This window comes from Grammomys surdaster, unplaced genomic scaffold (assembly GCF_004785775.1).
Source record: "Grammomys surdaster isolate TR1022 unplaced genomic scaffold, NIH_TR_1.0 125672, whole genome shotgun sequence".
NCBI classification, from domain to species: Eukaryota; Metazoa; Chordata; class Mammalia; order Rodentia; family Muridae; genus Grammomys; species Grammomys surdaster.
Window position 1 is genome coordinate 921,963 of NW_021620509.1, and position 23,960 is coordinate 945,922.

The 23,960-nt window shown below is 50.3% G+C and overlaps 1 protein-coding gene across 5 annotated transcripts in view; it reads left to right on the top strand.

Annotated features, from left to right (window-relative positions):
- Positions 1-22,508, top strand: part of Eps15l1 (epidermal growth factor receptor pathway substrate 15 like 1) — an 82,657-nt gene extending 60,149 nt beyond the window's left edge. For 2 of the 5 annotated variants that reach the window (XM_028787794.1, XM_028787795.1), the window contains exons 22-24: positions 5,002-5,134; positions 17,332-17,537; positions 21,958-22,508. In XM_028787794.1, the coding sequence (XP_028643627.1) occupies positions 5,002-5,134; positions 17,332-17,537; positions 21,958-22,101 (483 nt within the window). In that variant the 3' untranslated portion in view covers positions 22,102-22,508. Of the gene's footprint in view, positions 1-5,001; positions 5,135-17,331; positions 17,538-21,957 lie in introns of those variants that run through there. The other 3 variants (XM_028787796.1, XM_028787797.1, XM_028787798.1) reach the window with 2 other exon arrangements.
- Positions 22,509-23,960: the final 1,452 nt, after the last annotated feature.

The following is a 23,960-nucleotide window of genomic DNA, read 5'->3' on the forward strand; positions in this document are numbered from 1 at the left end:
GACTCTATCTCAAAACAAAACAAAACAAAACAAAACAACAACCACAACCACTAACCTGTAGATGACCCTGTTCTATCTCCTCCCAGTTCCCAAGGCAGGAGGAGTTGAGGGTCTGTAGACGCAGGCTCCAGAAAGAGGTGAGATCCTGCCCGTGTGCCTCACAATACACAAGTGTCCTCTTAGCCTGTGAGGACCCATCTTGGGAGCACTTCCGGGTAGATGTCTGAACCCTGTGTTCGCTGTTCCCTCTACACTTCTGGAAAAGTGTGACTCATAAACAAGGCACATTTGGCAAGTAGAACAGTTACAGCATGCTGCAGTAAAAGTTATTTCAGACTCAGGGACTGTTTTTCTGGAATTTTTTTCCTCTTCATGTTCCCAGTGTGATGGACCATGGCGTGACAGGTGGGGCAGCTGTATTCAATGTGCCATCTCTGCTGGTCTACAGTGTATGGCAGGCATTTTACCTAACACTTCCTTTCTGGTACATTCCAGACAGTGAAGGCCTCTCATCTCTATCACATTACAGATGGGAAATCAAGGCACAGGGAGTTGGGCTGGGATTTCAGTCCAGGTTGAGTAACCCAACTCACCTCTGACCACAGGGCTCTGCAGCCTTACCAGGCTGATGCTCTGGAAACTTTCATGGACAATCTTTGAATTAAGACTCTGCCATTTGTGTATAAAATCTTGAGAGTATTCTTTGGTAGAGTATCATCTACTCCTTCCTGCACCGCAGCCGGCCAGCCCACCAGGCCTTCCTGCATGAAGCTCCCAGCTGCCAGGAGTGGGGGTTGGGGGGGTGGGTGGTTAGGAGCTTATAGAGCCCTGTTTTCTTGGAGATAAATGTGTGTGTGTGTGTGTGTGTGTGTGTGTGTGTGTGTGTGTATGCATGCACACATGTGCATATGATGTGTGCGTGTTAGATGTCTTCCTTAATCACTCTTACTGTTTGAGATGATTCTCACTGAACCTGTAGCTCACAGCTTCACCTAGACTGACAAGCAAGTCCTGGGGGTCCTGTCTCCACCCCCAGCTCTAGGGTTATAGACATAGACCACAGATGCTGCAGCACCTGACTTTTCCCAAGGGTGCTCAGGTATTTTACACATTGGCTGTGTCTCCAGCCCCTGAACCCTGTTCTCTTTTGGAAAAACTACCTTCCCTCTGTGTCCCCTCCTGGCTGTTTCTCCCCCAAAGCCATGTGTGTCACCTCCAGACTGAGGACAGGGCTAGTTTCCATGTTGTGGCCCTATACCTACCCTTCAGCCAATGCCAGAGAGTCTAGGCCTAAGTAGTGGACAAGGTGAATCTGGGCAAGCCACGTTTACTTCTGTGTCTCAGTTTGCATGTGTGTAAAGCAGGGGTAATGGTAGTAGAATTCTCTCACAGGCCCCTAGAAAGGAGATAAAAGTGGCCATTTCCTGCCCAGGAGCTTCTAGAAAGCATTGAAGGGCCTAGGGAAGGGGCCTGCTGATGTCAGCTTGGATGCCAGAGCTGCCACAAGTCCGTCACACCCCTCCTGTAAGGAGCCGTGCATGGCTAAAACGGGGCTGCTTTTCTGGTTGAGTTACACTCTCCCCTCAATCTAAGTCGGCCATGGGTCCTGGGTTCTCTGGCTCAGTTTCTGTCCTTGACCTTCCCTGTGGGGAGGAAACAGAAAGCACCAACCCCTCTCACTCTCTGGGCTCCTCTGAGGAATCTCTTGTCATCTTTGTTCTCACTTCTACCCAGTGCTTGTAGACTCTCTGGGATGGCAGCTGTGTCATCGCACCTGGCAAAGCTGGATGTATGTGACCCATACTTTGCTCATTATCTTGTATGTTGGGTAAAATGTGTCCTTGTCCACTTTATTAAACGTTTCACTCTTTTTGAGAAAGGAGCTGTCTTAGTGTTACCATTGCTGTGATGAAACACCATGACCCAAGAAAGTTGGGGAGGAACGGGTTTATTTGACTTGCACTTCCACCAAAGGAAGTCAGGACAGGAACTCACTCAGGACAGAAACCTGAGGCAGGAGCTGATGCAAAGGCCATGACAGGGTACTTCTTCCTGCCATGCTTCCCATGGCTTGCTCAGCTGGCTTTCTTATAGAACCCAGGACCACCAGCCCAGGCATGGCCCCACCCACAGCTGCTTCCCCATCAGTAAGTAATAAGAAAGTGTTCTACAGGTTTACCTGGCAGCCCAGTCTTTGGAGACATTGTCTATTTCTGTCTCTCTCTCTCTGTGTGCGTGTGTGGTGTGTGTGTGTGTGTGTGTGTGTTTCAAGACAGGGTCTCTCTGTAGCTCTGGCTGGCTGTAACTCACACTGTAGACTGGGCTGGGCGGCGCAAACTCAGAGCACTAGGATTAAAGGGGTGTACCACCACTACCCAACTGGAGACATTTTCTTTTTTGGGAGGGGGGAGGGTTGGCTTTTCGAGACAGGGTTTCTCTGTGTAGCCCTGGCTGTCCTGGAACTCACTCTGTAGACCAGGCTAGCCTCGAACTCTCAAACTCAGAAATCCGCCTGCCTCTGCCTCCCAAGTGCTGGGATTAAAGGTGTGAGCCACCACCACCCCCCGGCATGGTGATTTTAATTTTAATCTTTTATTTTTATTTTTTCGAGACAAGGTTTCTCTGTATAGCCCTGGCTGTCCTGGAACTCACTCTGTAGACCAGGCTGGCCTCGAACTCAGAGATCTGCCTGCCTCTGCCTCCCAAGTGCTGGGATTAAAGGCGTGCGCCACCACCACCACCCTGGAGACATTTTCTTAATCAAGGCTCCCTCTCCTCTCAGATGACTTTAGCTTGTGTTTAGTTGACATAAAACTGCCCATCACAGGGTCTCACTATTGCCCTAACTGGCCTAGAGCTCAGAGATCCTCCTGAGCTGGGATTCCACCATACCCTCCCAAACATTTCACTAAAAAAAAGTTATAAATGATTTTATGTGTCCCAGTGTTTTGCTTTCACATGTGCCTGTGCTAGAGGTCAAAAGAAGGACTAGGACCTCATCCCTGGGGCTGCAGTTATACACGATTCTCAGCTGCCACGTGGGTACTCTACAAGAGCACCCAGCACCCTCAGTGTCACTTTAAATTCTTTTAAACTATATTTTATTTGTGTGTGTGTCGAATGCCCATGTGTATGTGTGATGAAAGGAGTTAACTCTTCTACCACACAGGTCCAGGGATTAAGCTCAGGTTAGCGGGCTTGGCGGCAGTCTGTACCAGCCCCATTTCACTTCCCTATTTGCTTGCTCTCCACCAGGTGTGGTAACACCTGCCTATCCTCCTAGCTCCCAAGAGACTGAGGCAGGAGGATCAGGAAACTCCACGACCACCCTAGACAAAGCAGTGTTTCTTTTTACCCACCCCTCCCCACGCAGTAGTTGTCTTCTCATACGGAAGGAACCAGCTCTGTACTGTGAGCACCTCAGTGGAGCTTGTATGGCTTGTCCGCGCTAGTCTGTCGAGGCTGTGTCCCCCACTGGTCAGAGGTACTGTGCCCTGTGATGCTGACACACGCCCTGCCAGCACTGTTCAGCACTGACCCTGAGCCATGAGTGGAAGAGGCTGGGCCACAGAGTGGACTCCAGCTGCTGAACTACCCATGGGGTCTCTAGGACTTGGATGAGTCCTCAGGGCTGCTCTCTGAGCTGCTCTCTGAGCTCTGTGGGTTGTCATACCAAGCCTTGTTTGTTTGTTTGTTTGTTTGTTTGTTTGTTTGTGGAGATCGGTGCAGGGATAAGGCCCAAGACTTGGCCACTGTGAGAGGATGGGACCCTGTATGCCTTGAAGGGTGCTTGGAATGTGTTGTTACATCAACCCCATGGTGCCGGTTGTCTTTTGTTTACCCACCCAGCTGCTCCTTTGCACCAGCAGCCTCTCTACCCTCACACCCACTTACCCCCCTTCCTTTTTCTTAACCCATCCATTCGTGCTTCCTTCATCCTTCAGTCCATTCATGTGTCTACCCACTATCCATCTACTTGTTACTCCATCCATCTGCCTTAGTTTCTTTCATGTTGCTCTAATAAAATATCCTGTCAGAAGCAACTTTAAGGGAGAGGGGGCTGGTTAGTCCATCGCCATGTGGAAGTCAGGGTAGGGCTTTAAGCAGCTACTCACATCCCTGTGGTCTTGACTGTTTCAGATCAGGGGATAAACACACATGTATATTTGTGCTTAGCTCTCCCACTTTCGAGATTCCCTACTTAGGGAGTGGTGCCATCCATCCACAGTGGGCTGGTCTTTCTACCTCAGTTCTAGACTTTGAGCCCTCGTTGTTTAGACTTTCTTTCCTGGTAACTATAGATTGTGTCAAGTTGAGGGTTTAAAGTAACCATTGTACCATTCATCCATCTGCTCATCCATTTACCCACATCAGCCTACCCCGTCATCTATCCACCCCCACATATTATCCATTAGTCCACATAGCCGTCAACCCGCCCATCTATCTACCCACCAGCCCACCATGTGTCCATTCACCCTGTCAGTCCACATGACTGATTACCCATCTACTCACCATCTGATTGCAACTGTCTTATTTCAGGCAGGGGAATGGGGGCTACTTAAACTGGATAAGGGAAACAAGCTGACATGGCTACCAAGAGTGGGTGGAGATAGTATTGGCCGTGCCAGCAGATGGGGGTGGGCAGCCATTAGAGCAGACAGTCCAGCCTGGTGGGGCATAGAGAGGGTCTGTTCCAGCAGTCCAGTGGAGGCTGAGACCATGCATGTCTCTGATCATGAACAGAAGTCCCAGGGACCCATGTGCAGTGTTGAGTTGGGAAAGAACCCATAATTTAGCAAGAGAGGCTGCTGGAGAACAGGGTTACCTTCTGCTGCTTGTATTGGTGGCTTTCCTTTCATACAGAGGGCCCGGCTTTTGAGGGTAAAGGAAAGCGGGGGCTTGAGAGGACCCAGGTCTTGCCAGGGCTCTTGGTGCGGGAGCATTTGCTCGGTGCCATCTTTTTAATGTCTATTTTTGCCTCTTTCGTGTCCTCTCTTACAGCCCCCACCTTCTGGCCCCTTCTCCTCCTCCTTGGGAGGCACAGGATTCTCAGATGACCCCTTTAAAAGTAAACAGGACACTCCCGCTCTGCCTCCGAAGAAGCCCGCTCCTCCACGGCCCAAACCGCCCAGCGGTCAGTACGCTTCCTCCTCTCGCGGCACCCGCCGGTGGGGACAGGGCGGCGGGCACAGGGCCCCTCCATTGAGCAGCCCAGAGTAGAGCAGACCCCAGGCCAGAACGTCTCCCCTCTGCCAAGTTGCCTCCTTGTTGCTCCCCCTTCCCCCTCAGAGTGTGCTGTGTGTGCTGTGCTGTTTCCCTGGCCTCGTGCCTTTTTCATGGGGGCTCAGGGAGAGTTTGGGGTGGCTACAGCAGGGGCTCAGGGTAGCCTTGACTGGCTGGGCACTGGGGTAAAGTGGTGGCTTTCTTGGATGTTTTGGATGAGCAGGATGGCCTGGCTCTCCCATGCTCTGCTCAGCTGGTTGAGAGAAGGCTTGCCCAAGGGGCTTCCTGCCCTCTTCCCTGTAACCTTGCTATCCTGAGCCCTGCTTTCTAGAGAGGGCCATTGTGCCCTCCCCCAGCAGATTACTTGTGGCTTTCATGTTAAGAGCTAGGGGCAGAGCTCGCCGGCTTGGTGGAGCACTTGCCTTGTGTGCCCAAGGCCTTCACTTGATAGCCAATCTTGTGAAGAAGAAGAAGAAGGGACATCTGAGTGACACAGATGTATGTGCAACGTCTCCTTTCCAGTCCATAGTAAGAACAGGTGGCCCTTGGAGGGACCTAGCCTGCCCCAGCTCACTCGGTCCATATGATTGACACTTTGTGTATAGCCCACCTGCAGAAGATGGGTAGAAGGAAGAGATCGATCCTGAGGAGGCTGTGCTCCCATCTTATCACCTGGGCCCTCTGTACAGTTCCTCAGGGACAGTGCCCACACTGCCTTCTTTACAGATGAGTCCCAAGGGGGTCTGGCCAGCAGACTGTGACTAGAGTAGGCTCTCTGAAGTACTGGGAAGGGGCAAGAGCCTGAAGGGCGTTTGCAAGAGCTGTTGACCCAAAGTGCAAGGGAGCCCTTGTGAGAGGAACGGTGCCCTGCAGTCCGCTACCTCAGTAGCCTCATGTAGTGGCACTCTGCCCAGGATAGACTATAAGCATGTACACAAGCACACACCCACATATACATGCCCTCACACACAGGTGTGCTCACATATGTGTTTCTTTTCCTTTTTAAAATGTTTCTTTATTTTATGTATATGAGTATACCATTGCTCTCTTCAGACACACCCCATAAGAGGGTATTAGATCCCATTACAGATGGTTTCAAGCCACCATGTGGGTGCTGGGAATTGGAAGAGCAGTCAGTGCTCTTAACTGCTGAGCCATCTCTCCAGCCCCTCACGTGTGTGTTTTCTCACTCAAGGCTCACATGGACCTTGAAAGCAAAGGCTTGAACATGTGTGCTCCTGTGTACATGTTTTGCATATGTGCTCATGGTACCAAATGTTTGAGTGTCAAATGAGAGTGCATTCCCTTAGTGTGCCACACTGCCTGTGTCAGAGGTGCAGTCACTCACGTACATGCTTGTAAACATGCCTGTCCACTCTTGCATCGTGTGTATACACAGACATGTGCTCTCATGGGGAAACACACCATCAATGTGGAGACCACCATCCCACACATCCTCCCATGTCCTTCTGTGTGTCTGCTCCTCATGCTAGATTTAGAGTGTAAGGATAGCCTGTAAAATGCTGAGCCAAGTCTCTCAAGACTAGGTCCAGGATTGGGACCCCAGGGCTGTCAGCCAGCCCTGTCTGAGGCTCACTGGACCTGCCTCCTTAATGATGCCGTGCTGGGCTCTGCCACAGCAGTTGTGACCTTGGGAGGCCGGGTGCGTCTGTTCTCTCTTCCGCTGCTAGTGAGACCATGAGATACACAGAGCAGGCAATACGATGCCCATTTACCACAGAGGATGGAGGGCATGTGGACCATCCAGAGTCACGGGGAAGATGGCATCTGCAGCTGCCTTGGTCCCCACTCTGCCCATTACTTGTCTCTGTAACTTGTCACTTGATCTTACATCAGCACTCAGGAGAACCTAGCCAGGAGAGTCCAGCATCCTGAGAATCGTGGCTTTCGTGCATTCTAACCCATGAGCAGAGCACCTGTGAGGCCTAAGCATTTCTCATTTCACTCTACCCAGAAGCAGCAGCTGGACAGAAAGGCGCGGTTGTGTACACGCTGCTGGGTGGTAGGTACAGATGTGTGGTGGAGGCATGTCATCAGCCCAGCATTCCTAGCTATGGTTTTGTTGATCTCATCTTAGTCTAACCATAGAGGTACCACTCGATACCTGTGCACAGCTTAGGACCCTCCCCTGCCTCAGCTGACCTCTTAATTAGCCTTGTCTGATAGGAAACCATTTGGCTTTTTGCGACAGCTCCCTGGTTCATGCATGGATTTGGAGCACAGCATGCACTTTCTCTGCCCCTGGCCCGTCCTCATCATCAGGCCTCACAGCCACTCACCCAGGTCGATGGGGCTACAGTGCAAACTGACCAGCTCCAGCGCTGCGCTTGCTCAGAAGTCAGGGCACTGAGAGACATGACCAAGTGGATGTGGGACCTTTATCTTATTTTATGGTGTTTGAGACAGGATCTCTATGGTGACTGGGAACTCAGCGATCCCCCTGCTCTACCGTACACTGTCTTTGAATGGTGCTTTTCTGCTCACCCATTTTCCATTGGGGAAAACCCTATGACCAGTGTACAGCAGTAACTACCTTTAGCTGGTCACACCCCCATCACTCAGTTCCTTGGGATGTCAGACAGACGTGGAGCTGTGCAGTAGGCTGGTCCCAGCATGAGAAGGTAAGGGTGCCTGCCCAAGGATCCCCATGGATGGTTGACCTTCTGACAGAAAAAGCATGCCTTAGTGCTTCCCCAGACACTATGTTTTATCTGACTCAGGAGTCGTGAGAAACAGCAGCTTTTCAGCAGTCCCACTGCCCTGTGTGTGTGACTCTTCTAGCCCAGGGACAGTGACTCCTGAAACCCTGCTGTATCCTTGAAAGTGGCTAGTGGGCTCTGGGCCACCTGTCCAACTCTAAGGGGTTGTTGAGTCTGGCTACTTTGGGGGATGTGAAGGTCCCAGGCAGATGTCCCTGGGCAGCCCTGAGTCCACGATGTAAGTAAAGCACTTGGCACGGTGATGTTGTGCGGGATCTGCATTGTATTGTGTGCCCACCCTCCAAAGCCACCTATATCACCTGCGCCTGACCCAAATGAGGTGACAGTTCAGAAAAATGTCTTCTGTTGAAAGTGTTGGTATTTAAGGTGTCCAACTTAAAGCCAGCCCTGGGTCGCCTGAGAGTCATCACCCAGGATGAGTGTCTGTGTGGGTCTGGGGGTGGGGGGCGCTGTGGTTATGCACTATTGTGCTATTGTATTCTAGCTCAGAGTTAGTCTCTGCTCTCATAGAGATGTTTGGTCTGTCACAGAGTCTCCCCTTCCTAAGCTTCTGGACATTCACTGCTGCTGTTAGCAGCTGAGGTGGCCAGCAGCTTGATGCTAAAAGGGTATAGTTTTCTCCTTGAAGCTTCAGAGTGTGAGCCTTAGACTGCTGAGGTGTGCATAGAAATTGGATGTCTTGAAAGCTCTACATTCTCATGCCTGGAGATCTTTTCTAGAAAGGTCCGTCAAGGTATTAAATAACCTGCAGGTGTCTGTCTGGGACTGAAGCAACTGATTGCTTTCAGACACACGCAAAACAGCTCTGAAACCTGCCAGTTGGAGTGAGCACACACCTCCCTCAGGTAAACAGTGGTGTATTTTCTGCAACGGACGGGGATGGAGATCAGTCAGAACTCACCGCTGAAGTTTCTAGGTAAAAGTTGTTGATTTGCAAAGAGAGAAACAGATTTTTTTTTTAAGCGCAGGAAACGGCTGTGTGGGCGTCAGTGATTGGGTTGCCTGAGATAGCGGGATCCTGGCGGGCCCCACCCTGCCACTTCCTGCCAGTGCTGCCCTGCGGCTCCCAGCAGAGCCTACCCGATGCCCCAGCAACACCCGGTCACCAGCCAGTCACCTTTAACCTCTCCCTAAGTTAATGATCATCTTTATAACTCTCATGACCTCTCCACCCCATCTACAAGGCCAGATGTACTACAGGAATAAGGTCATGGCAGCTTTTGCCCCTTCCCCACAGCGCCACTGAGAGTGAGCTGTATTAGTGAGCAGCCCTCACTCACGCTACCCAAGAATGCTCTAGCCTTGTGTTGAATTGGATGCCTCTTCCAGAGCAGAAGCAAAAGTCATTCTCCTTGAGCAGACAAGTCCTCTCCCACCCATGTGCAATCTGCAATCTATGCAGAGGGGCCATGGCTTTCTCACAGGGTCACTTTGTCACAGGGTACAGGCACAGGGAATATCCAGGATTGTAAGCAGCTCTCGAACTGTGTGCTCTCGAACTTTCTGTGAGATCCCAGGAAGAGGACGGAACCTGGGAGTCAGGGCCCTGAGACTGGCTGTCCTGTCTGTGCCCAAGCCCCTTGTTACTTCGTATTGTCAAATGGCATCACTGTCTGAGCCTGTGGTTAGCACCTCTGCCCTGAATATAACTACTTTAATTCCGTTCCCACGATGGTGGCAAAGAGATAATGTGTTGGGTACACTGGAGAGTTTAGAAAGGAACATACTTGTTCCATTTCAGGAAAATTCTGGCATAGCTAGCAGCCAGGATGGCCAGAAGGCATTGAAGCAGTCCCCCCATCTCCCACACTCACTCAGTGCACCCATTGCCCTGCTATTGCCACAGCAGCCCTGGAGGGTCTGTCCCAGGGCCCAGTATAGCCATTTGGCTGCTGTGGGTGCTGGCTGAGGAGATACCCATAAGCTGTATGGGTTGCCTTCCCAGGCTGTGGAGGAACCCATGCTATTCTAGCTGGTTTCAGCAGCCTGCAGGCTGGCTGCTATTGGCGGCAGTTAGCAGAACAGTTTGAAAATAGAAGTAGTGCCTACCTCAGCACACCCACCCTTCTGCAGTCAGCAAGGCGCATCCAGTGGGTGTCCCGTGGCCTGATATTCATTAATGAGTAAATGCCTACAGTGGAGGTTCAAGGGGACCTGCAAGATGTAAGCCCAGACAGACAGATTCTTCCTACATGGCCTCTGTGGTAGTAAGTGGGCGGGAACAACTCCCAGTCCCTCACTTGGCTGAAGGTCTACCCTTTGATCACCTAAAGGACTCATACTGGGGCTTCAGGTATATAAATTATTGATGTGTACATGTCCCCCTTATGGTGAGCTCAGTATAGTTGCTCACAGCTCGTGGTCATAGAGATTGAACATTAAAGAGAGCCAAGTAGGAAACCCCTCCCCCAAGTCTCCATGGTCCTCTCCAGGCTGTGACCCTTTCCATCACAGGGCGCACATTCCCACTATAGACATCACAGTCTGTGGTGACTTTATAAAATGAGGCAGGGCGTCTACCTGCCCTTTGTAGAGGTATCATTCGGGTTATGTTTGCACCCTGTAGGGAGGACAAAAGTGGGAGGCCCTGGCAGCCCCTGTGGCTGTGCATGGCAAGCACCCAGGACTCCCCCACCACCTGGCTTCTGTGTAGATAGCATCCCCTGAGCGCCCACTCAAACAGAAGGATTGTGGCAAAGGTGCTACTGGAGGACAAATGGGGGACCTGTCAGTCTGTTGCGCAATGAAGACTGACAGGTGCAAGGCATGATGGCTCGTGTCTGTGATGTCAGAACACAGGGCAGGTGGTTTGTGTCAGTTCATGTCAGCCTTGCCCTCGCCTGTTTTCTTCTGCAGGCTAATGTCACCCTTCATCAGTTCCTCATCAGAGATCATAGCAGCCTTGTGGGAAAACTGAAAGAAAAGTGTCTTCCTCACTTCAGATTCATGTGTCCTTTGTGGACCCAGAGCAAGTGGCCACATCATTGTCCACTTGGCCTGCCAACCCCAGAGATTCCCATGACCCCTGCCTACTTGACAGCAGACAAAAATAGTCCCAGAACTTGTGGAGATAATAAATATTTGTTCAGCTTTTCTCCTCAGCTCAGACCCAAACCTCATCCTGTCCCCTCCAGTGTGCTGAGCTGGTCTTCTCAAAAATTGGTAAATATTTTTGGTGGGAAATGTCAGCACCATGATGTGATCTGGGACCTCAGATTTTTTTTATCACCTGGACTGCACTGCTGTGCTGTGTTGCAGTCTGCCTGGTCTTCAGGACTCCTGCCTGCAAGTTCTCAGTGGCTGAGCCAACAAGGCTGTCAGATGTCAGAACAAGTCACTGGGAGGACGGAGGTGTGGGTGGAAAGGATTCCTTTCTCAAGACAGTTAAAAGTTTGAGTCGGGCAATCTGATTTTTCTTTCTTCTCTGCCACCACTTAATCTTGTTTTGATGGTTGGCCAAGGCAGAATGGGTTGGAGTCCTTAGTGACCTCTTGATGTCCTTGCCCTGTGTGTGTCCCTCACTCAGTTCCCACAGAAGGACTCCCAGAAGCCTGGTGTGTGAGCAACTGGTACTGTTGAGAGTAAAGGCACTGAAGGTGTGTTTCATCTGGGACAGCTGACAGTTGTATGGTACCATGTCAGGGTGCACAGCAGTGTGGGAGAGCCCTGGGTCGCAGAGGATACTGGTGAGGGTGGGGCAGCTCCCCTGACCACAAAGTTTGTCTTTGTTTTTCTGGTTGTCTTTTGGGGGGTGTTTTTCCTGTATTTATCTCCCATCTACAGAGCTGCATTTTTTTAAGTACAGCAATTAATTGTGTCAACAGAACTCGGAGTCTGACAGGGGCAAGCTCATGCTCTCTCTTGGTTGTATTTTGTTTTATTTGCATTTACACACACACACACACACACACACACACACACGCGCGCGCGCCCTGTACCCCAAGCTGGGTTGCCTGGAACTCCTCCTCACAGTCCACTCACAGTCAGGGTGCTAGGGTTAGAGCTTGTGTATGTGGTGCTGACTGGAGCCCAGGGCTCCCTGTTCTCCCAACATTTAGAGACATTAGACATTTAGAGTGTTCTAACATGTGAGCCCCAGTCCTGACATTGGATATTCTTTTTTTTTTTTTTTTTTTTTGGTTTTTCGAGACAGGGTTTCTCTGTGTAGCCCTGGCTGTCCTGGAACTTACTCTGTAGACCAGGTTGGCCTCGAACTCAGAAATCCGCCTGCCTCTGCCTCCCAAGTGCTGGGATTAAAGGCGTGAGCCACCACCACCCGGCAGACATATATTCTTCGTAATCGGGTTTCTAAGGACCCTGCACCCCAGATCTCTGACTGCCCTCCTGCATCAGCCCCTTAAATGGAGAGCCCCTCTCGGAGCTGACTGTTGGCAACTCCAATGCATTTTCCAAGCCTGGCTCTGGGAACTGCTCAGAGAAATCCCTGAAAAGCAAGCTGGGAAAGAGACAGGCACCTTCCTCCCCTGTAGTCTCTGGATGTGCTGGCTCTATTGCTGAGGAGACAAACAGCCTCGGAAAACAGAGAGAAAAATTAAAGAAATTCCTGCCAGGGTGGGGCTGGCCACTGAGTAATTTTTTTTTTAGCAGAGTACGCTGTGGTAAACCATGGAGTTCGTGTTGTTTTTGCCGAAGTCAGTGCTGTGTGTGGTTTCGGTACACCGCTCGGGCGGCTGTTGAAACTGCTGTGGTTTCCACATAAGGCCTACTGTGCCTCTCTAGTCCCCTCAGCTAGTGCACCGGGGGTGCCATGCCCGCTATGGGCACCAGCCTGCGAAGTTTTCATGTAACTTTTTTGTTGTTTGTTATTTTGAGAGGGGTCTCACTGCCTGTCTCAGAACCAGTCCCTCCCTGGCTGGCCTCAAACTCAAGAGATTCCCTATGCCTGGCCAAAAAATGTGTTTATTATCATTACATTATTAATTATACTTAGGAGCTTTGCATTTATCTCTTGCCTCTGTGTTGGTTTACTGTGTTTATTTGCTTCTGTATATCCGTGAGTCAGTGGCATGCAGGCGCGCGGTCGGATGCGGACAGAAACTGACAGGAGTCAGTTCTTCCATTGTGTAAATTTTAGGGATTGTTCTCGGGTAATCGGGCTTGGGAGCAAGCAACTTTGTCCGCTGAGCCATTTGACAGTCCCTTGTTTTGTCTTTGAGACACACCCTCTGTATGTCTCCCATACTGTCTTTAGACTCCAGATTCCCTTCTCAGCAATGTTTAGTTTATTCTGATCCCTTCTCCGTAACCATTTCTCCATGGTCATATCCAAAGATCGAAAAGCACTGTGACCTTGCCTCCTGCGACTGGGGCGGACAGAGTGACTTTGTCACACTCAGAATCAACTCCACCTCAGAAAATAGGGAAAGCAATTACAGAGTTAGCAGAAGTGGTTACATAAAAGCAGGAACTAGACTCAGCCTTAAAACAATACAGCCACCAAAAATAACTCAGGGTGCCAAGTGGGAAGCCACGCACAGCTAGGGGCTTCCATCACTGCAGGGCCATGCCAACCTGCAAGTGGCAGGGACCTAAAGCACCTGTACGCCTTCTTGACAGCACCAAAAAAAAAAAAAAAAAAAAAAAAAAAAAAAAAAAAAAAGCACCCAAGAGAAAACCGTCATCCTCTGAAAACAAGAGGCGCCAGTTACTGCAGGCGGGTTTCTTGAGCACAGTCACAATTTCTAAATAACGGTTTCAGCTGCACCAAGTCTTGATGTAAAAGACTCTTTTCATCTCTGAGCCCCTCAGTATTCTCAGAAGCCTCAGCTTTACATGGCTGCAGCCAGCTGGCTTCCCAGCCACCCCTCCCGGCAAAACTCTTTGTTTCTTTATTTGTTTTGCTTTATTTTTTTAATCCTCCAAGCCAGAGGAAACAGAGTTCTCCATCAAAAAGAGAGAGGTGCAGACGTGGCTAATCACCTCCTGGCTCTGCTCAGGTGTCTTCAGACCTGCTGGCCTTAAATTATTATTGTTCATTGTTTTTGAGACAGGCTCTCACGTAGCCGAGGCTTGCCTTAAATTCTAGGTAGCTAGTGATGAACTTGAACTCCTAGTCTTCCTGCCTTAGTCTCCCTATGCCACAGTCAGGCATTATGGATCATGCCTAGTTATTCATGGGTAGGGAATGAAACCCAGAGCTTTCACTCCATGCTAAGCAAGTTCCCTACCTTTGTTTTTATTATGTGAGACAAGGCTGGTTATGTAATACAGTCCAGCTTCAAACTCAATCCTGCCTCAGCCTCCCAAGTACTGGAATAGAGTCTACATAGCATGTTTAAGACTACATGAGACCCTTTTTTCCAAAAACAAAAGAATCCTGTTTCCAATAGTGACCTGTTGTGCATAGCTTAGGGTTAGAACTTTCAACCATGGACTTGATGGTGGGCTGTGGAGACAGGCTGAGAGCAGATAACACAGGCTGGGTAGGGATGTGTGAGGAGATCCCTCCACTCCTTATGACCTTCCAGGGTCCAGCTGCTGCTGCCTCGAGCCTAGCACCTTACCCAGTACTCAGCCTGCACAGGTATATGTTAGTGTATGTTTGTATATGGTAGGAATGGGCTTCAGAAACCATGGTAGCACAAGATGTCATCTGATGAGAAAGAGTGCCCAGGTTTGGGGGTTACTGCAGAAGTCTAGGAGGAGAGTTGGTATGGTCCTGGGCTTTTCTGATTTTCAAATACTTGGGGACTCAGATTTTATGCTGTGGAGGGCCACATTCACTCAACGCCCTTCCTCCCATCTCCTGATGGGGGACGCAAGATGAAGAGCCAGACTCTTGGATAGAGTGTTCATCCCTGAGAAGAAAAGGAGAAGGCACACCAGGCTTTAGTCACAAGGGCCACAGGCAGTGACAGGGAGGTAGGTGAGCCAGGCAGTGAGTCTGCACTGGATGTGGATGGGCTGTGTGAATGGGAGGGAGGACTAGTGGGGGACAGGTGGAGCATGATGATACCAGGCTGGTGGGGAGATCTGAGCAGAGGGAGAGGTCAGGTCTCCCGCAGGACCCCGGGCAAAAGGGATTTCCTTGAGAAGGAAGTTGTAGAGACAGCAGAAAGAGTACTCAAACGAGGACAAGCACCTTGCCCATGTCCCTCTGCCTGACTTCTCTTGGCCGAGTCTCTTGGCACATGGGATGTGCATATAGTTATGTTCATAGCAGTGTGGGGACTGAAGAAGGAGGCTCAGCAGCAGCAAGACCCTGCCTCCATAGCAAACATGTATCTGTGGTTTGTGAGCCTCCCCAGCCCCTGTTGCCTGCGTGCTCGTCTCTGGTGGAGTGGGTTTGCTGGGCACTGGCTGGCAGGGGCTGGAGGTTGGCAGCAGGGTAGAGAGCACAGCAGGGGTACTTGGGAATAGGAGAAGCCACGGGGGGGGGGGGGCATGGCTGCTCTAAGGAGCCAGGTGTGCCCTCCCTTCTAACAGTGTCTCCAGGTCTGTAACCATGACCTGGGCAGAAATCTAAGGAGACTAGGTGTGGTGGTGCATGCCTTTAATCCCAGCAGCCAGCTTGCTCTGCATAGTGAGATCCTGCCTTTAAAAAAAAAAAAAAAAAAAAAAGGGAAGCAGCAGCCTTCTGAAAGGACAGTACAGTGACATTCAGTGAACTCTACCATGGCCATGCATCTGCTGTGTCCCTGTTGAGTATGTAAAGCATAGCACTATAACAACTGCAGGAACCCTTGGGTACCCTGTCAGGTTCTTATCCCCTGATAGTGGTACCAGCTTACTGTGATGTGAGACTTAGTTTTCATGGTGCTGTACCTCTGACCTGAGTTAAGCTGAGACACAGCCTGGATCTGACCTATTGCACTTTACAGCTGTGGCCCAGCTGCTACAGCCGCTTCCAGAAGAGAGCTGGAACCAGGGCTCTGTCAGGCGCATGCCAGCATCAGATAGCTGCTAAGTGTCACCCACAGGCAGCAGCACCCTCAGTCTCTTCATTCCTGCACCACACACAAATGGGGAAATTGAGACTAGCTAACCCTCAGAACTTTTCCTCCATGAGCCCCAGATCAGAAGGTGGCAGATTCAAACTGAGATTGGAGCCCTAGACATCTGGAAGTTCAGAAATAGGGGTAGGGGATTTATTGGTTTGGGGAAGCAGAGCACAGTACTAAGGCCTTTTCTTGCACTTACCCATTTTCTGGGAGGATGAGTGCCATCATACAAACAAGTCAGAACAGCCTTACAAGCTGCTTCTCTCCTTCCATGTTGGAGCCTGGGATGGCTCAGGCTTTGTGTTGTTCCCACAACCAGGTGTCCAGGGTCAACCACTCTAGTTTCTTTCTGAATGATGACTTTGAAACCATGAGAGATACTGTGGGTAGTTCAGTTAACACCAGGGAGTTATGCTGACCTGGCTCTTGGGGCTAATGTATCAGCCATGTTGGATGTCTGGACCCTGGGTGCTCAGGCACAACAAACACCAGGAGGCAGGAAAGCTAGACTGGAGCTTCCTCCTTTTGTGGTGTGTGCCTGGTGCTTGTCACCTGCAGTCATGCCCTGTGCTCTAGTGAGTTGGTGTCATCACCAGGGGGTCCTCCCTCCCTGCTCTTTCTGTCCTTAGAAGTTTTCAGTGTGTTATTCTGCTCAGCTGTGATGTGCTGGGCTAAAGCTCATGGTAAAACAGATTGCCAGTCTCATTCTGTAAGTATTCTTTGAATGGACACATAGTAACTGTAGAGAAGTGTGAGCCAATGACACTTTAGAACCAGGATGTTGGTACAGGGAACCAAACATTCTGCAAAAACAATGTGTCCATAGCTACTAAAGACAGGTCCAGTGTTAGCTGCTGGTGGGTCTGTGTGCATTTACGTGACCTGAAGTGAGGTTGGACAAGGTGTGGCACATACCTGTCAGCTCTGATCTTGAGCCAGATGTGGTGGCACACACCCATCAGTGCGTTTATGTGACCTAAAGTGAGATTGAGCCAGGTGGTACACACCTGTCAGCCCTGAGCTTGATAGACTGAGGCAGAAAGATGAGTTCAAGGCCCAACCTGGCCTACATAAGATCCTGTCTTAAAAACAGCTTTTTTTTGTTTTTTAAATCACTCTTCTGACACCGTTCATGACCTTGTTCACCTCTGCTGCAGGTTACTGTAGAATGTAACTCCATTGTATAACAAGTACAGAGAGGGCATGGGGTCCTGGCTCCAGACCTCCCCACCCAAAGTCAGAACCCCCAGGGCCACCCTTCTCGGAATGCCCAGCTTTCCCTAGAGAGACAGCCAGGTCCCCACTCTGCAGTCCACCCTGTCCTAGTAAGTAACTTGTGTTTCTTTTCTTTTTTTTTTTTTTCCCTTTTCTGTTTTTGTTTTGTGTTTTTCCCCTAAACTTTCCAGGTCAGAGTACACCTGTAAGCCAGCTGGGTTCTTCAGCCTTCCCTGAGTCCCCTGATCCATTCCAGCCACTTGGGGCTGACAGCGGCGACCCGTTCCAAAATAAAAAGGGGTTTGGGGACCCATTTAGTGGCAAAGATCCATTTGCCCCTTCCTCTTCAGCTAAACCTCCTAAGGCCTCTTCCTCCGGCTTTGCCGACTTCACCTCTGTAAGTTGAGTACTCCCTCGGCAACCTTCCTGCTCCTCGCTTGCTGCTTCTCAGGGGGTGGGGGTCCCTCTGCAGCTGTGGACACCTCATCGGTCGCTGCTGATGCCTCCCGACAGTCACCAACTATTGCTATTTATTCTGCGCTGGCTTCTGTGAGGCAATAGACTGTTGATAAAGGCAAAGGCGAGAGCCATGGCTTAATGAACTGCAGGAAGATGAGATCTCTCCAGGGAGAGCGGCACACACACACACAGCATGCCTGCCTCAGTGCTCAGTGGCTTGTGATCTGTGTCCCTCAGAAGATGTTCTTTGAGACAAGGCCTAGCTGTGTAACACAGGCTGGCCTGGAACTCAAAGAGTCCACTTGCCTCTGCCTTTAGTTGGTACTGAAGGTATGTGCCAGCACACCGGTTCATTGTGTCTGCAGGCGGAGCAGGCAGGCACTTCTCAAGACCAATTACAACATTTCACCAGGGTTCTGCTGCCTCCAAAAAGACCTTTGCGTGCCCTGGGGTCAGTGGGCCTGCCCAAGTGCACCATGCAAGTAGGAGACAAAGGGTCCAGGCAGGATGTCCAGAGAGTGGGAATGTCTACTGTTCGTTGTGCTTTTGTCTGATTCCATTTTATTAGCTACACTGAAAAATATTTCAACCTAGATGTCTACCCTGGAGCCTCTTCTCTTTTCCAAAGGTTCAGAGATACCACTTATCCAGGCTAGAGACTTCCTGGAAGCATCCCGGGCTCTCAGTAGTACTGCCTTGCTATCTGTGTAGAGCCTGCCAGCCCCTTCAGCATGTCCTCAGCACCCTCCACCACCTTCAGCATATCCTCAGCACCCTCCACCACCTCAGGGCAGCCTGTGCTTGGTGCTGTCTTCCTGGAATCCATTTCACCCTTCAGGGCGCGGCCATTTTCTCAAATGTTTTCCTCTGTGCTTGTGAAGCTCCTTGCCTGGCTGTCAGGAGAGACTGGCTAACTGCTCTGTTTGCTTATATTTGTTTCTTTGAAATAAGCCTGGACCTTATTAGTCTGTAGCCTAGAATGACCTTGAGCTACTTACTGATCCTTGCACTCCAGCCTACGTGCAGAGCTGGAATGACAGGCGTCAGGCGAACGAACCTGGAGGGCTGCAAGCAGAGCCTGCATACAGCCCTGGCTTCCATTCCCAGTACAAAACAAAACAAAGCAAAGCAAAGCCCACTTGTATTGCACAGTAAATACCCTGGTCCTCTCCAGCATATTGTCCTGTGGCTTAATTTGAATTGCCTAAGGCAGAGCTGGGCCCAGTGGCAGTCACCTCTCATCCCAGTACTGGGAGGCTGAGGCAGGAGGATCTCAAATTGAGGCCAGCCTGAGATACAGGAGGAGATGCTGTCTGTCTAAACATATTAATAGTAATGATAATACGTTGGCCCCTGGGAACTTGTAACTATTTGGCCCTGCAGCCCATTCGGTTCTGTTGACAATGCCTACAGTATGTGCCTTCAGAAAAGTGACATTATTAGTAAAAACCAGAGACAAAAGCACTTTGAATTGTTTGTGTATCACCAGGGTTATTTTCTGGTGAAAACTACTAACCGCCAAGGCCAGAGCTGGTGCAGTGAGTCCAGCATGTGCCTAGCATGCCCTGCCCTGGCATGGGTAGCCCATCCCACACAGCCTTCCTTCTCAGCAGCAGGATCAGGAGTTCCAGTTCAGCCTGGGCTACAAAAATAAAATAATCCGTTTAAAAAAAAAAAACAAAAAAACAGTACAGCTGTTGGCACGTGACTCCGGTGCTGGGTTCAGGCAGGGAAGAGTGGTGGTGGGGCTGAACCACAGTGTAGAGAAATGACTGGCCTTTCTGAAAAGCCAGTTTACTTCCTGTGCCCACACAGCAGAACACCCGGTCCTGTCACTTTGTTATGAACACCAGGCTCCAAGCTGTGACTGGGCTAACGAACGACTCTGTTGCCCCAGAGTAGTTTCAGGCTTCAGTTTTCTTTTCTTTTTTTTTTTTTTCTTTTTGTTTCTTTCTTTTTTTGTTTTTTGTTTTTTGTTTTTCCGAGATAGGGTTTCTCTGTGTAGCCCTGGCTGTCCTGGAACTCACTCTGTAGACCAGGCTGGCCTCGAACTCAGAAATCCGCCTGCCTCTGCCTCCCAAGTGCTGGGATTAAAGGCGTGCGCCACCACCGCCTGGCTCAGTTTTATTTTTCAAGTTTATCTCTTTGTTGTTTGGGTTTTGAAAAAGGGACTCACCCAGTCTGGTATCATAACTTGTAAGTGCAGAGATTTCAGACACTGCACCATACCTAGTTTAAATTCTGATTTAAACACTCTCATCTCCAGATGGGAAACCAAACCCTGCCTGGCCTGGCCTGTGGTCTTTTATCGTATGAAGTTATTACCCTCACCACTAAGAGGAGCCCTGTGTTCCCATCAGTACACATAGTCTTCTCTGGAACAGGACCCTGGTAGGCTTTTGAATCTCCCCTTACTGGGCCTTAAATATACTGCCCTCCCAGGACTTGAGATGGCCCGCCATGAGCCCACTTTCCAGGATCCTTGGGACTTTAATACTGTACAAACTCAGAAAAAGCTGTCATCGTGTACAGAAAGCAGCCTGCTTAGTTTGGGCTTCCAGAAACTGATGTCACCCAAGCAGGATGGCCACTGCTATCCCTGGCACCTGCTGTGGCACCTCTGAACTTTCTAGTATGGGTGACTGCCCTCAGCTACTTACCACTCACAGAAGCTTCTGGTTTGTGACTGTAGCTTCAGTAATGCACTCTTAGTACACCTGAAGCCCAAGACTCTATCCCCAGCACTGTGTAAAGCAGGCTTGGTGGTGCAGCCCTGTCAGATCAGGAGTTAAAGGTCATCCTCAGCTAGTTCAAGTCCAGCCTGGGCTACAGGGGACCCTGTCTTAAAGGACAGAGGAGCCAGCACTAATTTCAGCAGGGGCAAGTGGGTCTGAGCTGGAGGGAAGCCTGAGCTGCAGAGAGAATTTTCCTTAAAAGCAACAAGAATTTTCTTTACATCCAGGCAAGCCTTCTGCTTTAGCAGGGCATGGTGGTGCCCATCAAAGTTCTAGGGAATTCAGGGCCAGCTTGGGTTGCCCAGGTCCCTGCCCTACAGAACAAACAGCCTCAGGCTATGAGTATGCTCTTCCTTAAAAGCAGTCAGGTTTTTTTTTTAGCAGAATAACTTGCTGTTGTCTGTACAGCTTCCTTGAGAGCCAGGCAGACATCAGACGGGCTGGGCTGGGCTTTGCAAGTACCTCCATGAACAAGCAGGGATTGGGGACAGAGCCTGTCTGCATGCTCTATGCAAGGGCATTTCCAAATTTCCAAGAGGCTTCAGAAATAAAATTTTTACTTCTTGACACAAATTCTCAATGATGGTGGTGTCTGAGAAAGGTGGACTCTTCATAACTGCTCTGGGCCCTGAGATAGTACAGAAGGTAAGCAGCACCTGAGCTGCTTTCTTGGGGCACCTAAGACACACAGGTTCAGCTCCTGCCCCTTATGTGACCCAGGAGAACCAGAGGTGGCCCAGTCCAAGTACTTCCAACCAGCAATAGTCAGTAAACCACTGAGAAATGTTCTTTCAACTCAAATGCTTGTTGTGTTTGCAGAGTATATGAGGCATGTCTGTGTGGGATTCCCTTTCTTGCCCTCCAGCTCTGAAGTACCCCAATGTGTGGGTTGCAGTATGGGAGGGGCCTTGCTGCTAGACACTGATGGGGGCTTGTCTGGGGCAGGATGATCTGTGACTGTCTGTGGGAACAGACAAGGGGACAGTGTCAGTTACTGGTGTCTGTTGACAGATGATTCTGAGGGCCAAATGCTATGGCTGAAAAAGCACCCACCCTTGTTCCTCCACACCACCCTGCAATGCTCTCCCTCCCCGAGGAGGCTGCAGGTTGTCAGTCTCACTCACTGCTGGTGTCTGTCTGCTCTGGAGGACTGGAAACTTGTCCCTAGTGTTACAAATATTCCCTGGAAGAGAGTGGTTAAGAGGACTGTTGACATCCCTGGACAAGCAGGGGCTCCCTTGGGGGTTGAAGCCTCTCTAGAGGGCATGGAGCAGAGTAATGATTGGTAGAATGTGGCTGCAGCCTTAAGGAGTATGGGAGTGTTGACAGTTAGAAGTAGCAGAGGCAGGATTGGTTATTGTTCTTGGCCAACCTGGGCTTCATAAGGAAACCCTGTTTCTAAAGGAAACAGAGAAAAAAAAGGCTGTAGAATGTGCCTGGAATTATTGGACCTGCCTACTAGAACCTTCCAGGCCCAGCTGCCTCTCTGTGTAAGGATGGGTGCCTAGCCCTTCAGTAGGCAGCTCAGGTCAGATGCAGCCTGGGCCTCTGGTTGTATCTGCCTAGAGCCCTGCACTCGCGCCCTGAGCCCTCTCTCACTGTCCAATCACTCTTCCTTTGTAGTTTGGCAATGAGGAGCAGCAGCTGGCCTGGGCCAAGCGGGAGAGTGAGAAAGCGGAGCAGGAGCGGCTGGCGAGGCTGCGGCGGCAGGAGCAGGAGGACCTGGAGCTGGCCATCGCCCTCAGCAAGGCGGATATGCCGGCCTAGGTGACGCAGGGGAAGCTGCAGCTGTCTGTATGTACACACCCATGCTCAGAGCGAGCCCCACTTCAAGCCATGCCATGCCACAGCCAAGGCCAGCTGGCCACGGGGCCTTAGGCTACAGGGGCCTTGTTGAGAGGCAGCAGACACAGCTCACTCCTGTGGGTGGGCCAGGAAGGCAGCTGTAGGTAAAAGGCCTGGAACCTGCCTATCTCTGAGGTGATGGTGATCCTTCAGCCTCTTCCTTCCAATCATTCAGTGGCTGACAGAGAAGGCCTCCAGTCTTATAGCTGCAGACAAGCTCCACCCCAACCCTTCCTTGCATCCACAAGACACCCCCACACATATGATGTATGCATTTGTTGTATAAAAATGAAGTTTGGATGATTAATATAAAATATTTTAATACAAAACATGAGGCTATCTTCTTTTGAGTCAGGAATATGGGTCAGTGGCAGAGGGACCCTCCACCTGGTCCACTGAGGACTGCTGGCCCTCCCCATCAGGGCTGGGGAGAGGAGCCACACTGTCTGTCTGTTCTAGTTGTGTGTGAGTGGTGAGCATATATGCACAGGTACTAGCAGAGGCCTAAGGGGGTGTCCTGTGCCCTGGAGCTGGAGTCGCAGGCATTCGGAAGCCTCCCAGTGTGACTGATGGGGCGCTCAGCTCCTGAGCAAGAGCCTCGTGTGCTCATAACTGGTTTTTTTGCCACTTTATTTATTACACTTATGTGTGTACAGGCATCCATGGTACACAGTGAGTGGTCAGATGTCAGTTCTTTCTTTCAACCATGTATAGCCTTCACACTGAATTCAGATCATCAGACAATTCAAGTCAGCAAGTACCTTTACCCAGTGGAAATGTCACAGAGCACTTTGTTGTGGGTAATGGTAGCTTCGGTCTGTTTGTATTTAATGTCTGCATGTCTGTCTATGCATCCGTGGTACCCATGAAAGCCAGAAGAAAGTGCCAGGTTCCCTGGAACTGGCGTTACAGATGGTGGTGAGCACCCTGTTGGTGCTGGAAACTGAACCCCACTCCTCTGCAAGAGTATTCAGCACTTTTAACCCCTGAGCCATCTCTCAAATCCCACTCAGATATTAAATTAAAGGCAACTTGAAACCACAGAGAAACCAGTTTGGCACTTTTTTTTTTCCATTTTCCAAAATGCATCCGTCCCCCTCTGCATGGGGGAAAATGGTAGGTTGCTGGACACCCACCCCATTTCTTCTCAGTACCCAAAACGCAGCAAGGGCAGCTTGGCAGTCTGATCTGCATAATTACTTCCAGGACAGCCAGGACTGCATAGAAAGACCCTGTGTCAAAGTAACACAGGTCTGACATCTGAGATCAGAAGTGCTCCGGGATACACAGCTTTCTGCATGCAGAAAAGACGTGGACATTCACCATCCAGTGCTGGGCAGGTGGAAATGCTGTGGCTGTTGACTATCTGTGTGAACAGCCTCAGGCCATGGCCCGGGCCGGACGGCCTTGTGATTCCCTGGAGCGTACTGTTTACTTCTTGTGCTTAGACTCTAACTTGGGGTTGGAATGGGGAGCTGGGGAGATGCCTGCTGCTCTTGGAGAGGACCCAAGTTTCCTTCCTAGGCCATTCATAACCATAAGTGTCCTAGTTCCAGGAGACCCAGTGCCCTGTTGGCTTCCCTGGGTACTCAGCCACCCACAGATGCACATTTTAAAAAATGGTTTAAATAATCTTGCCAGATATGGTGGTACATGTTTTTGATCCCAGCTCTGAGGAAGCAGAGGCACAGGCAGGCAATAAATGCCTTTAAAACTTAAAATGAGAAAGAAAAAAAGTCCTAAGAATTAAGGTCTAAACCAAGGCCTGGAGCCTGCCCGGC